This window comes from Corapipo altera, unplaced genomic scaffold, assembly GCF_003945725.1.
Source record: "Corapipo altera isolate COAL_440 unplaced genomic scaffold, ASM394572v1 75, whole genome shotgun sequence".
NCBI lineage: Eukaryota > Metazoa > Chordata > Aves > Passeriformes > Pipridae > Corapipo > Corapipo altera.
Genome location: NW_020884887.1, coordinates 6084492 through 6101610, shown reverse-complemented (window position 1 = coordinate 6101610; position 17119 = coordinate 6084492). Strand labels below are relative to the sequence as shown.

The following is a 17119-nucleotide window of genomic DNA, read 5'->3' as shown; positions in this document are numbered from 1 at the left end:
ACTCCAGGAGCTGATGTCAGAGCCAGGCCATGAGCCACAGTCGCAGGCATGGGGTGAGGGAAGTTCCCCCCTCTTATCAAGAGGATTTTTTATTAAGACAAGAGGCAATGGGCAGTAACTGATGCCCAGGAAGTTCCATATGAACATGAGCAAGACCTTCTTTACTGTGCAATGACCGAGCACTGGAACAGATTGTCCAGAGAGGGTGTGGAGTCTCCCTCACTGGGGATATTCCAGAACCATCTGGACACAGTCCTGTGCCATGTGCTCTGGGATGACCCTGTTTGAGCAGGAGGGTGGGACCAGATGAGCCTCTGTGGTCCCTTCCAACCTAACCCATCCTGTGATTCCGGGATTTGCTCTGCCTGCTTGACAGAGGTTCGGCGTAAAACCACATTCCCCTTTGTGGTCTAGCAAGTGAGAGCTGACCTAATCCATGCCTCCAGCAGACATGCCTATTATCCAGAGCAGAGAAGCCAGCTTTTGACATCACCCGAAGGGAAAAAAAATTAAAAAGAGTTCAACAAAAAGCTTCATAGTCTGGTTGAGTGAGGTGGCAGAATCACAAGAGACTCTTTGTGAGAGCAACAGCATCCCTGCTGAGAGAAGGCAGCAGCTTGCCATGGGGAAAAGATGAGTCTGAGCCAAGCCTGCTCTCATCCCACACTCCCAAACTCCCCATCGGCCCCTTCCCTCGTGAGCTGGGGAATGCCACAGGCAGCCAGGCACACCACGTGTCCTGACGTCCCTGTGGTGGTGAACTTCAGATGAGGACATTCCCATGCACTGCTCACCCTGACTTCCACGTGCTCAGCTGGCCATTAGCCAGGCCTCTTCTTACAGGAAGAAGAGTCCTCCTCCAAATGTGATTCACCAAAGGACAGAACCTCACTGATCCTCAGATGCAGTGGGAAAGGGACACAGGTCCAGCAATCGCCTGCCATGATGGGAGCACCCGTCCCCATGGGACATGATGAAGGACAGAGTTGGATGCCGAGAACCAGAGACTTTGTAAACGTGTTCTTGCAGATCAAAGCACTCTTGAGCCCTGGAATCAACTGGTTTGGGAAATCTCTGCCAAGGAGATAGTCTGGGGAAGAGAATGACATCTGGCAGCAGCTCACAGGCTACTGATGTTTAGTCTTTTGTGATCCTATGAGAGGCACCTTCCCTGCATCTTTAAGGACTGCCCATGAAAAAAAAGGGAGTGAAAAATACAAGGACCCAGAAGACAGAAGGACTAACACAGAGCAAGCTCAGCTCCCAAGCAGAGCTCAGGAGTTCAGTCCCAGGGAAGGGCTCCAGGGTTGCAGCACCACATAACAGCTGTTCCATGGCCAAGGAGAGTTGGGTGTTCACAGACAGGAAAGGGAGCTGAAGGGCAGACCAACCAAGCAGTGTGATGAATTCAAGTGTATTTTACAGAGGCAAAGCTGGCCTCCTCAGCACTAGGAAATGGCATCACAGAACCTGGATTGTGAAAACCTGATGGAAAACTTTAAGCATCGCTCAGCAATAGACAAAAAAAGAATTAACTGAGGTCAGAGAAAAAAAGGGCCACACAAATTGGCAGCAGCTGCCACTGCAAGAGAAATTTCCTATTAAATCACAGGAAGCATTAGACAGACACTGGTGCCTGTGAAGAGCTCCCTGGCACGGGGAGCAGCAGGCACAGGGCTGGGCCAGCATGGAGCTCTGTGCTCATGCTGCCCTCCAGGTACCCTCAGGACCAAGCCACAGCCAGGTCTGTGTTACCCCAGCAGGTGCTGGCCCATAACCACATGGATCAAACTCAGGGATGTGGGTTTCCCTGCACGTGGGGGCTCGGAGGATGTGGAAGCTTTGCATGCCCAGGTTTGGTCCAAGTGCAATTGGTCCTCCAAAAGCAACTGGGCAAAAAGCTTCCACTGCCCAGGGCAGGATATGTTTCCATCCTGAGCACCCAGTATTTCATAGAATCACAGAATGGTTTGGGTTGGAAGGGACCTTAAAGATCATCTCATTCTAACCCCGTGCCGTGAGCAGGGATGGGGTGCTGAGCCACGTGATCTAGTGGAAGGTGTCCCTGCCCATGGCAGGGTGGTGGAATGAGATGATCTTTAAAGTCCCTTCCAATCCAAATCATTCTGTGATTTTATGATTCTATGATTTTTGGAAGGCCCAAACAACTCCTGCCTGCTTTCCCTCCTTTTGTAAGCCTCTAAAGAATATATTTGGGAGAGACTAAGGAGAGAGCTTAGTTTTAAAAAAAGAAAACCTCGGATTTGGAGAAGAGTGCTGAGTGATCTCCATTTACACAGCCCCCTCACAGAGCTGCTGATCCCTCTGTCTGCTTTTTGGGTGTTTAAAATATATCGCTTTTTCCATTCAGTCCATTGGTACCAAGTCCTGGAAGTCACCATTCTTGTTACAGTACTTTACTAATCCATTTTCCACTTAATTCCTGGTCATTGCAGCCTCTAGATGGCATTTGGGTAGGCAGGTCCCAGGCTGCAGAGATGAGCACAGAAAGTGGCAGCACTCCATGTGGGCACCAGCAACAGAGCATTAACACCCCCAAAGCACCAACCCTGCATCCATGATTCACCACATTGACCCAGCTGTGGGAAGTGACTCCTGCCGGCAGACGTGCTTGGGAACAGAGCAGGAATACCCGGGGGTGATGATGGTCTGCGCCACTTCCTCTTCCCCATCCCATCCATGGGAACATCCCTCCAGCACAGCTGGGGCTGTGTCACACAGGAAGTACCCCTGGAAAGAGCAGGGAAGAGCTGGTACAGCCCAGTGCCAAAGACCACAGAACCACCACCATAACTGTCGCCGGCGCTGTCACTGCTGCAGGGAAGGCTGCACAGGCAATCTGTGTTCCCCCACATCCTCCTCTCTAGCATCCCAAAGCAGACGTGCTTGGAAGAGCAGGAAGTCATAAGATTTAGTTTCTGTTGTGGAAATGGAAACAACAGTGGAGAAAAACCAACACTTTTGCCCTATTTCACGTGTTGAGCAGCTGGGGCGGAGCAGGGGCAGGGCTGTGCTCACATACTCCACCAGAGTTAGTGTCACACCTGACATGGTACTTCACACCAACTGCCAACCCCCAGTCAAGCATTTCAGCAATGGGTCACAGAGCAGCTCCATGCACATACCACCCCACTCCGAGCTGCACACTTGCCAGAACCTCAGGATGACCTGCCCCAGCTCCTCCCCCAAATAGCTCATGATCTGATTTCTGTTTGACCCCTCCCTTCACAAAAACCTTCCCAACTCAAGATGAGGAGAAGCAGAGATGTGCACATTCCTTCTCTGAAATTAATGCAAAGTCTTCAATCTGTGGCAGGCCCAAACATGATGAGACAAAGGAGGAGGCAGTATCTGAGCTACAGGTAGAGCTGCAAAACTGCAGGTCAGCCCCTTGGGAGAGCACTGTTGGTCAGCAACACCAGCCTCGTGACCCTCTTCTTGCATAAGACTTCTTGCTAACCCTCTATTTTCCCTGCTGTTCCTTCCCTAAACACAAACCCCGTTTTCCAAATGAGCACAGTCAGCAGAAAAGCCAATATGGAGAGTTTTTGTCTCCACATAAGGGAGGATTTCATTCCACTTGGGCTCATGGTGGTGTCATCAAGAGCAGCTCCACAGCAGCTGGGACAATTACACAAGTGGAAAAAGAGGCCCTGCAGCTCCCTGAGGCATAACTGGTCAAAACCAGGGTCTCCATATGAAGACAGATACACCTTAGTCCTCAGCATGACCATGATCATTTGTGCCCTCTCCCAGCTGACAATAAAACTCTCTGTCTAGCAGAGACAGGAGTTGATGGAGCCCTGGAGCCTCACAGATCAGTCCAGCTCCTGTGTGAACCCACCAGCATCCCCACCACACCTGTACCACCCATCCTTGTATTCCTTCATTTCCAGAAAGGGTGGGATTGAAAGACGCCAAGCTCAGAAACGCCCAAGAACTCTAGCTTGGGCAGGAAGCCTCTGCAAATAGTGCATTCCCACTGTGGGGAAGTGCTGGGGCAGGAGCTGGGCACTGCCACCACCCACATGACAGCAGGACAGGACTGAGAGCACTTCTGGGTTCAGACAGTCCCTGCCAGAAGGCCAGAGCTCACCAAGAGACTCCATTTATTGCAAACCCAGACGCTTAAGTGCTGTCTGGTGGAGGAGACCGGCCCCCACGGCTTACAGAGGAGTTAATGTACTTACCAGGGAAGGTTGAGCAGTGCCAAGCAGCTGGGGAATGGGGAGCCCCGTGGGGAGCCCTCGGGACTGCATAAAGCACATGCAGCACAACTCCAGGGGAAATGCCATCCTAACCTGGGATATTCGCCCTCTGCCAGGGCCTGGAGCCAGCAAACACAGAGGCACCGTGGAGGAACCCCAGCAGCAGGCAAAGTGCAGCAACCCTGCTGCTTTCTGTGCATTTAAACACGAGAATGCAGAGTTCACACAAAATTCAGCCCCAACTGCCTACCTGGAACTGCACCTGCCTTTTTAGAATCCAACCAGGATCAAGCAATGCCAAGGTTTTCCAGCACAAAACCACTAAGGAGCATGAGCCCTGGCAGCATCTGAGAGCTCTTCTCAAAGTGTCATCTCACCACAGAGACACAAAGAGAGAAAATGTGGAAAACCTCTGGCCAAATGCACTGACTGGCAAAAAAACACCCCAGTTTTGGGGCTTAAAGCAGCCACCTTTTGGCACATGGAAAGCAGTTGACCCCCGAATGGAAAACTTGGAGCTCCTGGGAACTTTCCAAGGGGACTTTTTTATTTCCTGGAGCTAGGAGGAGAACTGGAAAATGCTGATTTGCCAAGAAGAAAACCAGCAGATGAGTATCCATTACAATCAATGTTTCAATTTGAAACACTAAAACCTAACTGCTAAAATTAAAAGGCTTTTTTTCTTAATGTTTTAAGTGACTCATCAAGGGGAAAGCCTTTTAAAGAAAATTAATAGTGAAAAACCAAGAGAACTTTAGCCTGCAGCACAAGACAGGGACAGGTCTCACCTCCGTCCTCCTCCTCATTCCTGGCTCTCCAGGAGCCACTCCAAGCTTGTAGGGCTGTTTTTCTACCAACCTGGGGAGAGGGATCAGTCCCAGAAGGGTCTCAAACCTCTTTGCATCCAAACCACCTGCTGAGGGAGGTATTTCTCAAAGTCTGCTACAACAAAATATCTTCTTCCTCTCCAAAAAGGTCAAGTACCAGATCATGGTTGATGCTAAATGATCAGCTTGCAGAGGAAAATGGGAGTGCAAGGAATTCTCCATAAGGTGCACAACAGCACCTTTTGTATTGAAAAACACCTGCTTTGGCTAAGGTAATATGGTATCAGCACTGAAAAATGACATGCAAATGAAAGCTGCTTCTTGCCCAAACCCTAAATGTTCTATCAAAGGCAGTATTAAAACAATAAATTCACCTCCCTTAATTATACCTCCCAAACCTTATCTCCAAGATCTAATTTCCACACTGCCAGGTAAAGACAGCCATAAACATCATTTATAATTCACTACTCAGTGACTCACCCCTACTGCAAAAGCCTCGAGATATGGTACCAGTAAGGCAGAAAGGCTCAGGGAAGGGGAACTATGACAGGGAAAATGCTGGCTGTCCTACTGCCCCCAGAGACCATTTTCCCCATAGGTTACTGCTCACATTGCAATCCCAGGTAACAACAGAACACAGAAGTTACCACAGAAGAGGGTGTAGAGCAGCACCCAAAATCCCAGAGACGTGTGGGAGCCACAAGGCAATGGGAAGATGAGCAGAAGTGGTGCCACGAATACAACAGCACTGCAACACCCCCGTGGCAGTGGAGGAGGAAAGCCTCAGCCACTGGTAGGAAAACCATGGAGTCAGCATGGCACCACAGAGCGGACAGGCTGGCTGCCAGAGCCCTGCTGCATCCACCCACTGGCACCAGGTCACGTTTTTCCCTCTCCAGTTTCTGGCTAACAAGGTCCCCCTCCCTGCTGCCTGGAAGCCCTGAGTCACAGAGGAAGAGCAGATCCTGCACACCCAGCCTTGCTCACCCACATGATCTCCACCAACCAGTCCAGTCGATGGAGCAGCCCCTGCAGCTGGCACAGACCTGCCTTCCTCATCCCTGCCACAGGGCGCCTGCCACACATCCGGGAAAATTCTGTGCTGGATCCCAGTGATGGGAATCTGGAGACAGACAAGCCTCAGGGCAGAGAGCGTGTAGGAGAAGGGCAAAAAACATGCAGGAAAGTAAGAAAAAAGGAGCATCACTTGGATGGAGCAGAGTGCTGGGAAGGGCGAGGAAGTGGTTAAATCCTTCACTTGTGCCCAGGCCCATCAGGACCCCAGGAGATCACTGCAGAGGTTTACACCTTGCTTTGCCAGGGGACTCCAAGACTGCAAGACATCCTCCAGCAAAAGCACTTCCAACAGGCAGTGCTGGAGCAGTGATTTACAGCACTGTGGTAGACCTGTGACAGCCTGATGTAATCCACTGAAAGGCATGGAAAAGAGTGAGAAATCAGGACTGCAGAAAAACACGTCGTCTCTTCAGCTTTATCACCTTCCTCTACAAGGACATGCCCAGAACCACCATCTCTCAGCTCTTATTTCCATCTTCCATTCACCATAAAACTGCTTCCACTTCTTGATGCCCATGATACGTGGGTGGTGCATGCTACTGTCTGTACTATATCATATAGATTTAGCAAAATAAACAGGTCCTAACCATTTTACTAAAAATCCACTACTTTGAGATGCAGCACTCCTTTACACTGATTTACTGCTATCCATCCTCAGCTTCTCCCTAGGCAGCATCAATCAGCTTGAAAGTGGTTCATTTTGGATCCAGGGCTGCCACATGATATAAATTGCAGGTCTTTCCACCAGAAAAGTGGGCTGTGTTAGATTGATTAAGAGCAGGCAGAGACACTGGGTCTTGCATCAGCCCAGACCCACAAAACCTCACCAAAACCCCCAGTCACAGACAGGCACCTGCAGCAGGGCCCTGGGCACCTCCCCAGGGACAGACACCATGGGCAGTGGGGAGGAGAGGGACTACCAGTGAGGTCCTGCCCTCCTGGGATCCTGGTCAGCCCTCCCAGGAATGAGGCAGCTAAATTTTCAGAGTTTTTTCAATAAGTAGCTGGGGAGTGGAAGGGCATCAGCTCACCCCTGACTCAGGGAGAGGGGTGTAACCCCTCACCTCACGTTACAGCACAACCTTTAAACATTGCATTATCGAAAGACTCACCAAATAAAACAACACTGGATTGTCAGCAAGAGACCTTAGCTCCATCCCCAAGGGATGGAACTTTTATCCTCCCCATCCTTCTGCCTCCCCCCTCCATGGGTTACACTCAGACTTCCCTCTGGATCTCTCATCCTGCAATGCTTCTCCTGAGATGTACTTCCCCTGGGGCTCGGAAGCAAAGGCTGTGAATGCTGTCTCCTCCAGCTGCTCTGCCAAGTTTCCAGAGGGAAGGAGATCAGGGGTGCCAACAGGGATGAATGAACAGAGAACAGGCTCAGGAGCCAGCCCTCCTTTGCCATCAGTCCATCACGGCAGTGCCAGGCGATGTGTCTGGGAACAAGGGACAATCTGATGGGAGCAGGTGGAGATGGGCTCAAAGTGGGAGTGTGTGGAGCTGCACGCTTGGAGAAAAAGGGAAGGGCAATCAGCTTGGAATAAACCAAGAGCCACTGAGTGCTGTTCTCAGCAGCTGCTCAAGAAAGGCTTTAGCTACAAGAATTAAAAATTATTTCTCCTGCGGACGTGCACACCCCGGGTGTACACTGGCCTGGGAACCCTCCTCCAGCATCGACTCTCAGGGAGACAAGCTGCCGACTCCCAGGGGCAGGTACAGCTTTCAGCAGCCCTGCTCTCCTGCCAGGCATGGAATTCAAAGCAAGTCAGGGTGCCAGCCCAAGCCAATTATAACTCAGTGACCTGCCTCGGCACTAGCACGCACGGGAACGCACCGACTCCTGCTGCCAAATGCTGGAAAGCTATAAATGGGAGACATTTGGAAAGAGAAAACATTGAGGAGCCAACTTTTAACTAGGCTGAAGTGCATTGGCCTGTACATGTTCTTTGTGGAGGGAGAGAGGAGGAGAATGATGAAGATCTTAGATGCACTGCTGGAAAAATACTGGTGGTTTCTTATACAGACAGAGGTAGTCCTTATTTAATGGAAAGTGTTTCTCCTTCTCTTGAGTCCCATTATGGGAATTCACTATTTCTACACTTCTGCTATGGTGTTTAGGCTGCTGGCTCTCAGTGCAGTCTGGGCACAGAGGAAAAAGCAGTTGCTAGTGCTTTGTAGCAGAAACCTCACCATAGGAAGCTGTGGGTTTTTTCTTGTCCTTGGTCACGCAAGGGCCTGTCTTTTGTGATCCAGTTGCCTAAGAGTGAGATCCTGGTGATTTATTTTTGTGGCGAGGTGAAACCACAAAGTACATTGCACACGCAACTGCACAGAATTTTGCTGAACTCCACAAACCCTGGAGAAAAAAGAAATCCCCAGAGTGTTGAAATAAGATTCCTATTACGAAATAGCTATTGAAAGAGCCCTGTTTACAATCCCTGGACACAAAAAGGCATCCATCTCCTGAAGCCACAGACTGGCAGAGCTGCCTTAGGGCTTTTCCATCAAAGAGGCCGCCCAGACCAGGCAGCACCCAGGAGAAGGGTGAAATCCAAGGAGTGCCTTGGCTGGTGTTCCCACCTGAAGGAGCCTTATGCTGTTTGGGACACATTATTCAGCTTGCCTGCCCCTTGTTTTCCACATCTGAATTAAGATAACACACACTTCACCTTTGTGAACTGTGTACCCTGCCAGAAGCCCAGGTTAAAGAGCAGACCAGGAGGAAAAGGAGAAGTACAGGCAGAGGAAAGCAAGCACAGGGTTCACAGTACTGGAAAAAATGCAAGAGGTTCATTTTCATTTTTCAAGAGTCCAACAGCCTGAAACAAGCTGATGAGAACAATTCATCTTTTTGTGCCAGCTACAGTCATCTGAGCCAATTTTAATGTGTTGTTTTATTTAAAAACAGTCTGAATCACTAAGATACAGACTTTCCCCCCCCTCCTGCCTTTGCCTGGCGCCTCACACAACAGGTGAGGAACCCCCTCCAGAAGGCCTAATCTGTCTTCCACATCGAGACAGCAGGCACAGACCATTGCCTTTTGCCAATTTTCTCACAGAAGTAGGCACCACTTCAACAGACAATTTATTTTTTGGTGTTGCACACAAAGCTGTTGGCCTGAGGGCTGCATGACTCTGTCCAAGATGTCATGGCTCCAGGTGGGTCAAAGCTGAAAGCTTCCAGCTAAGAACCTGAAGGATTTGTTAAACATATGGACAATTTGGGAAACACACTCAATGCACAGGCAGACTGGAGTGGGAGAGAGAGCCAGAGTAAATTTTAATGTTGCTTAAAATCCTCGGTTTTTCTGTCCCTGAATCATGCTGCAAGCGCCCTTACTCCAGCCTATGTCAAGTGTCCAACCCTGGGCTCAAAATTAAACCTCTGTGCAGAGAAGCAGCCACAGAGCATCACCTGCTCCTATCACCTTCAGCTGGGACAAGGACTGAAGGAAATGTTTCTGACTGCAAGGGGAAAAGCCCTGGGGTAACCTGTCCCCAAGAAGGGCACTCTTGAAACACGACAGGATGGAAAACAAGACAGGAATGGAAAGAGCCAGGCTGGTCGAAGTCATAAGTCTTATGAGGAGTGGCTGAGGGAGCTGGGGATGTTCAACTTACTCAGTAAAGGAGGTTCAAGGGAGACCTTACTCTCTACAACTGCCAGAAAGGAGGCTGTAGCCAGGTGGAGGCTCAGCTCTGCTGCCAACCAACCAGTGACAGGACAAAAGGAAACGGATTCAAGCTGTGCCAGGCGAAGTTAAGGTTGGACATCAGGAAGAATTTCTTCATGGAAAGAGTTGTCAGGCATTGGAAGGGACTGCTCAGGGATGTGGTGGAGTCCCCATTGCTGGAGGTGTTCAAGAACGGCTGGACATGGCACTCAGTGCTCTGGTCTGGTCGACAAGGTGGGGATCAGTCACAGGTTGGACTTGATGATCTTGGAGGTCTTTTCCAACCTAAATGATTCTGTGATTCTGAGAAGGTGGCTGCATCTGAAAGGCAGAGATGACAAGGACATGGAGCAGAGCTCCTGCCCAGGGCCAGCACAAGGGGCTGGTAATATCAGGAAAGGTATAAAAGGGTTGGGTTTGGATGTAAGGATGTTTTAGGAGTGTATCAAGACATCAGTGGCTCTTGGTCACATGAATACTTGAAATGACTACCATCGTGGCTGATGAGCTCATAATTACAGAGTGGGGAAAAAATGTTTCTTTTTGGGGGTTTCCATAAAAAAACACAAAAGACAAGCCAGAATCTGTTCTCTAACCAACAGGATCCTTCCAAGAAACTTGTTAACCTCCTGCCGAGTGATGCATCCAATGTGATCCAATGGAGCCCTGCAATCACTGCACAGCTCTTCCCCTGCCAGCATGGCTGGAAGCATCTCTCAGGCACACCAGACCCTGGTCCTTTATCTCTGTCCACCAGAGAAGCCATCCACATGTCTGATCACCAACTTCCATGCCAGCAAACACTCTCAGCATACCTGCCAGCCCCAATTAGTGTCCTGGATACAACTGGCATCCTTGCAAGCATCAATCTTACTGCCTTTATTTCTTAGAAACAGCATCCATCTGCTCCCAATAGCTCACATCTGGTATAGTGAGTGTTATTCAAGAGCCTCAGTCCTATTTGAAGGAAATTATTCCTCCAGCCAAGAGATTCACGCAGAACTGAGTTTGGTGTTTGCAGTTACAAATTTACTACAAATCATACAGTTACACATGGTTGCAAGCTTTAGAATTACAATTTTATCTTTCTTAATCCCTAAAAAGTTGCCCTCATGTAAATTGCCACATGATGGAAAACACAGAGAAAACAAGGAGGAGAGGCAGAAGGAACCTGAGGACAGAGATCTACACAGGAAAAATGCTCCTGAGCTCTACCCAGGTCCCTGAGAGCTTTCTCCTGCAATGAGTAGTGTGTAGGAGATAGAGTTGATCCTTGGTTTCATCATTCTTCTCCCAGTTTCACCACCTGACGTGATACATTGAGCCTCCCTGGGGTGACCCCAGAGCAGAAAAGGGCATGATTCCCAAGGGACGAGAGCCACCACTTCATCTGCTTAAAACACTGTCCTGGGACTAGGAGGAAGCAGCAGCTTGTACCTCATGCTGGGATACAAGAGATCAGTTGGGGAAGAAGTGTTGGTCACCAGCCCTTAAAGAGAAGGTGACAACCTCCTGCGTGACAGTGAATGGCCCTTGGTGTGGTCAATGGAATGGAAACAGGTAATTAGGCAGAAAGGGGATGTTTTGCCAGCCTTGGAAGGGAAATGCAGGGTGGTGCTTGGAAAGGCTGCTGCAGTGATGAGCTGTAAACCTGGACTTCTGCAGGACAGAGCAAGGTTTGGGCTTGGACACCACAAGGAAGAGCTCTGCAAATCCATAGTACTTGGGCCAAACCTTGAATGCTCCCAGCTGGTAACAGCAGAGCCTTTGTGGCATTGCTGCAACCAGCAAGGTGGCTTTAGAGGTTCCCCATTTCAGCACGGGGAACACAACTGGTCTGACATCTCTGCGTCCAGACAGATGCAGGAAGGATTTTTTCATGGGAAGGGTTGGCAGGCATTGGAATGGGCTGCCCAGGGAGTCAGAAGTCACCGTTCCCTGAAGGTGTTCAAGGAATGACTGAACATGGCACTCAGTGCTCTGGTCTGGTTGACAAGGTGATGATCGGTCAAATGTTGGACTCGATCTTGGAGGTCTTTTCCAAACTAAATGATTCTGTGGAGTCAGAGATCAGTAAACTCCAGGCTTCACTCCTGTTTTGGCTCAGCAGATGGTTTGTTTTGAGTGTCATTCCTGCCTGGCTGGGGAGGGAAGGACACTGCCCTCCGGCTGCAGTGGGAGCCGGCGAGGTTGTCAGTATTAAGCGTGCACGTGTTTTACTTGGCCCTACTCCTAAAATAATTGTTTGGCCACAATGGAAGGTGACAAGCAAATCAGCTGTGGCCCCACAGGGAATATCAGGAGAAAATCCCCAACCACTCACACGTCTGTGGCTGTGCTGCTCTGAACTGCAGCATCACATCAGCCCAGGGTCAGCCCCCACCAGCCCTCACTCCTGCCCCACCAAGTTCTCCTTTTGGATCAAATGGCTTCCATCCCACTGACAAGGAAGAGTCACTGAGAGCAAAAGAGGGTGCACCAACCTTCACCCGAATGTGGCCAGAGCTGCTCTTGAAAAAACAAAACCCTGCTCAGCTTCAGACAGGAGCATGAAAAGCTCAGCCAGAATCACTGGGAACATTGATATTAAATTAACAAATATCTCTACCCAAACATGCATGTACTGCAATTGCTCAAGGCTGTAAGGATGAATAAATTTGGATGGATTTTCACTGGATAACATGAAAGACAGATTCTTGACACAGAAATCACCTGCGACTCAAGTTTCCAATTCTTCCTCCAACGCACCAAAAGATCATCAGACCTGGACCCGGGGAAAATATTTTCCCCTCTTACTGTTTTCAGAAGCAGCTGAACCATTTTAGTCAATCAGGGTTTTCTGTGGGGGTTTTGTGGATTTTTTTCCTTTTAATAACCAGAGGCATGAATAATTTCCAGCATGGAAAATTTCTGCCTAAAGAGCTAAAACTGGCATAGAATCATCCAACAGTCACACAATAAAGCCCTCCAGCAATGGTAACAGTCAGTGCTACCAAGCCTACCTAGAGCATTTTTTTCCACTGTGCTAGGAGGATCTGTTTCACTCCTCGCCTTTCAATCCAATTTCCACTGTACTGCACCACAAGTTTAAAATAAGGACACCAGGAAGCATGTGTGATAAGGGGGAAGGAAGGGAAAAACCACAGATTCCTTCATTCTTTAAACAGAGCCAAAAAGGAGTGGTTACTTTTTATTTTTTAAGAAAAAGCTGCAGGGAACCGGGAAGGGGGGAGACGTTTGCCTTAAACTTTCCCATCTGCACAATGAGATACATATATATATATATATGTATAAAGTACCTCTGACTCTAAAGGTGCTCCAGGGTATTTTGCAGAGCCAGTTTGAGGCTCTGACTCCAGACAGCCTCCAGTGATGACACTTTCCATTTAGGAGCATGCACAGATCCAGCCAAGATGGAAGGGGATGGAGACAGGAAGGATGGCCACTATTCCCTACATTCCTTCTTCACAAGGAGCAAGGCAGCCCAGGGAAACAACACAGTTGGAGGTACCATTTTATTGAATAAACCCCAAAAGATTGTGCCCTCCTTGCAGCAAACAACGGAATGAGCTTGGCCACCACCTTGGAGCACCAGTGAAGATAAGATGCTGTGGAGAAGGAAGCACGAGTTCCATTTCCTTCCAGCCCTGGCTGCTGCCCAACAGCTGTTCCCTGTTTATTTACTTTAATATTTCCTTGGTTACACAAGCAGCTGCACACAGCTTAACCCCTGCCTGCACTAGAACCTGCTCATGCCACCCTACCTGGCCTTACCCAGCAAGATGATGCAGGGCAGCACCACAGGGCAGGGGATGGACACCCAGGGTCTTGCCAAAGCTGGGCTCTCACTGGACTGTGGCCTCTACATGGTCAGATCCACAGCTCTGCAGAGGGTGCCCTGTTGGGCAGGGGACAGGGCACCACTGACATGAGCAGCATCTCACACAATCCCAGGCTCCACAGGCTGACCTGAAGCCAGGCTGAACCTGGGAAAGCCATCTGGATTCCAGGGGCTTGCTTTGCTGGGCAGGCTGTAATTTTAGCAGTGTCTGGATGCAGCGATTTCAGGAAAGGCATCCTCATTCCCAGGCAAGCACTGCACCCTTTGAAATAAAACCTCTAGCAATGCTCAGCCTCACGTGAGTGGGATGCTGGAGGCAGAAGGTGCCCAGCTCCTCTCCTGGTCCCACACACAGCCCAGGAGGGGCATGCCAGCGGCCCTTCTGGCAGCTGCTGCCTCTCCATAGATCACTTCATGCATTTTCTTTTCTCCTCTGCACAGAGCCTGTTCCAGCAGCTCAGTTTGTGTTTTGGCTCATAAAGCTCAGCCAGACCCCTTGGCTTATCTCCACGAAGGAGGGGGTGGAAAACACCCTTTGCCTGCTCACCCAGAACACTGGCTTTGGTTTTCTGCAACCCAGCCTGTCCCAACTGCCTTTCCAGCCTCCTCCCTCCCAGCTCCATTTTCCTCCTGGCTCCTCCCTGCACCAGGAGGTAAATGAATCATAGAATGGCCCGGGTTGGAAGGGACCTTACACGTCCCAGTAGACCAGGTTGCTCAGAGCTCCATCCAACCTAGCTCTAAGCACTTCCAGGGACGGGGCAGCCACAACTTCTCTGGGCAACCTGTGCAAGTGCCTCACCACCTTTACAGGGAAGAATTTTTTCCTAATATCTAGTCTAAACCTACTCTCTGTCAGTTTGAAGCCATTCCCCCTTGTCCTGCCACTACATGCTCTTGTAAAAAGTCCCTCTCCATCTGTCTTTAGGCTCCCTTCAGGTACTAAAGCAGATGTTGCCAGCTGCCCTCTGGGCTGGCACTGGCCCTCCCCAGAATGTCAGTGGGACACCGACCCAGGGAATCAGCACTTTTCAGCGGCAGCCCTCGTTTGCTGTGACAGCTGCTGGGAAAGGCATGGTATGAGCTCCACAGGAATGGAATTTGGGCCTAACTTTAACAAAATCCTCCCCCAAAGCAAACAGAAAGTCCCCAATAAAACCCCCACCAATTGCACAGATTTCTGTTGCAGAAACTCGAACACACAGAAGCAGCCCTGGGCACACTTAGCCCAGAAACCAACACCAGAACATTAAAACTGGGACTTGCAAAAGACCCAGGATGTTCCCACTGATGTGCAAGAGGCACTGGAGCGAACAGTCCGTCCAGTTTTTGAGGTTGCTTTTTTCTTGCTTTCTCAAGGATGCCCAAAATTGTGGTTAGGTTGCCTCAAATCAAAGCATTTACTGGTAGAACACAGAAGGCATGGTCAGCATAAGGCAGAAACCACACAGCTCAACAGACCTTCCTAAGTTAAAACCCCCAAAACTGGATAAATTCTTACCTGCAGGTCAAAGAACTTGCTGTACCGTCGGTATATGACCTCTGTGGATCCATTGGACCAGGTGACCTTGATGATGTACACCTGTAGGGAACAGAGGAAGGAATCAGAGAGGAGTGACCCAACAACCCACACCACAACCCAAACACTGCTAAAGCTGCCAGCACAGCCCCCAAAGCTGGGTGTCAACCAGGGAGTTCACAGGAGCACTTAAAATCATTTCAGAGATACCAGAACATACATAAGTTTAAATTATTAAGCTCCACTGCTGTAACTGAACTGTCTACTAAATGCTTATAGCTGTGAACTGAGATAGCTCCCTAGCCCTAAATAAGGGCACACACCAAACATGAAAGGGCATATCCATGTAAAAACACAGTTCAAGTCCCTCCAGACACATTATGATTAATAACTGAGCCTTGCCATCCCATCTACAGCTGCAGCACCAAGTTTGATGTCAAGATCCCAGAGCAACCCCCACACCAGCCTGGCTCCTGGGGCTGGGGTTTGCAAGAGCTCAAGCCCCCAAGGTTTGAAACTCCATCTGTTCTGCCATAAGCAGCTCTAAGGTTCTGGGTTCTTTCTGGGGTGCAAACTACCCTCCAGATCCTTAAAATGATACACGATCAATCCTCGTCATTGCAGGTTATTCACAGACCATATGACCAGGCTTTCCAGCCCATTTCATCATTTGTTCTTCTATGAAAGACAACAAGGAAATAGAAGAATGAGACAACGCCTTATCTAATGTCCTCACTTGTTGTTCACAGAAATCAAAGATAACCCTTGATGAAGTGCCAGTGTAACACTCAAGTGATGCAAATCTCAAATTGATAACAGATTGACTGAGAAGAACGAGGGCACAGTCATTTTTTTCTCCTAACTCATGTCCTCATTTCCACCAGAAATTCAAGTATCAACTCACTGAAGCAGGAACAAAACATTAAAAAGCCCAGGTGAAGGGACCTGCTAGAACTTCAGCTAACACAATAAGGCATGAAGGCTCTTAGAATGCTGATGTTTTGGTATTTAAAAACAGAATCCCTCAAGAGTTTCACAAGTTTTCCCACTGAGATGCCCATTTTTTCAGATTCTGGAATGTGACCAAACATCCCAGCCTGATATCGAAACTCAAAAACCAGGAGATCACATGGATCACATGGATAACATAACACTCAATTATTTGAGCTCATCAAACCTACTCAAATGCTGTACTAAAACTCTAACCAAAACCTCACTGCTGCTCAGAGGGCTGACTCAGCATGACCCACTGAGGTGAGGAGACTCCTGAGGAATGTCAAACTCTTCCCAGTGGAATCACTTCCAAATTAAGATAGAAAATGAGGCAGAAAGATGAAGCAAGTTCTTATTGCTAAAATAAAGAACTTCCCTACTTTCAACCCAGCAATTCAATATCCACTTTTGTTAAACCCGATGATGAGCCCAAACACAGCTGTGAGCTGGCTGGGTGTCACAGCACCAGCAACCTCTCCCAGACAAAATGTGAATCTCTTTCATTCACAAACTCTTTGTTCTGAGCCAAAAGACCTGTGCTTTCTACATATTAACACAAGGAAGACAGAAAGCTCCTGCAAGGCAATACCTGTGCCAGCTGTGGAGACCTGGATAGACCATGTTCTGCTACGAGGGAGGCACCACAGCATCAGCAAACTAAGCGTTAACTTGATGCTAAGTAAGCGTCCAAGCTGCCTTTGCCCTCACCCCAGGCCTTGCCGGCAGGCCAGCATGAGCTCATTTGGGTTGGAAGCTCAGCTGATATCCCAGCTCTCTTACCAGTCTACAGCACTTCACGGGGTTATATCACCGCTGGCTGCCTGCCTGGAGAAAGCCTTCCACTGGGGCAGCAGGAAGAGCCAACTTTTCTTCATTGTTTATTCCTATCCTGCCTTTATTTGGAGTCAACAGCTTATTAGACTGGGATTTTAATCAGGATGTGGATTTACTCA

The 17119-nt window shown here is 49.1% G+C and overlaps 1 protein-coding gene across 1 annotated transcript in view; it reads right to left on the bottom strand.

Annotated features, from left to right (window-relative positions):
- The window catches only part of SH3PXD2B (SH3 and PX domains 2B), a 69924-nt gene that overhangs the window by 43315 nt on the left and 9490 nt on the right, over positions 1-17119 (bottom strand). Inside the window, exon 2 of the mRNA XM_027643348.1 lies at positions 15156-15236. Coding sequence (XP_027499149.1) covers positions 15156-15236 — 81 coding nt within the window. The remainder of the gene's footprint in view (positions 1-15155; positions 15237-17119) is intronic.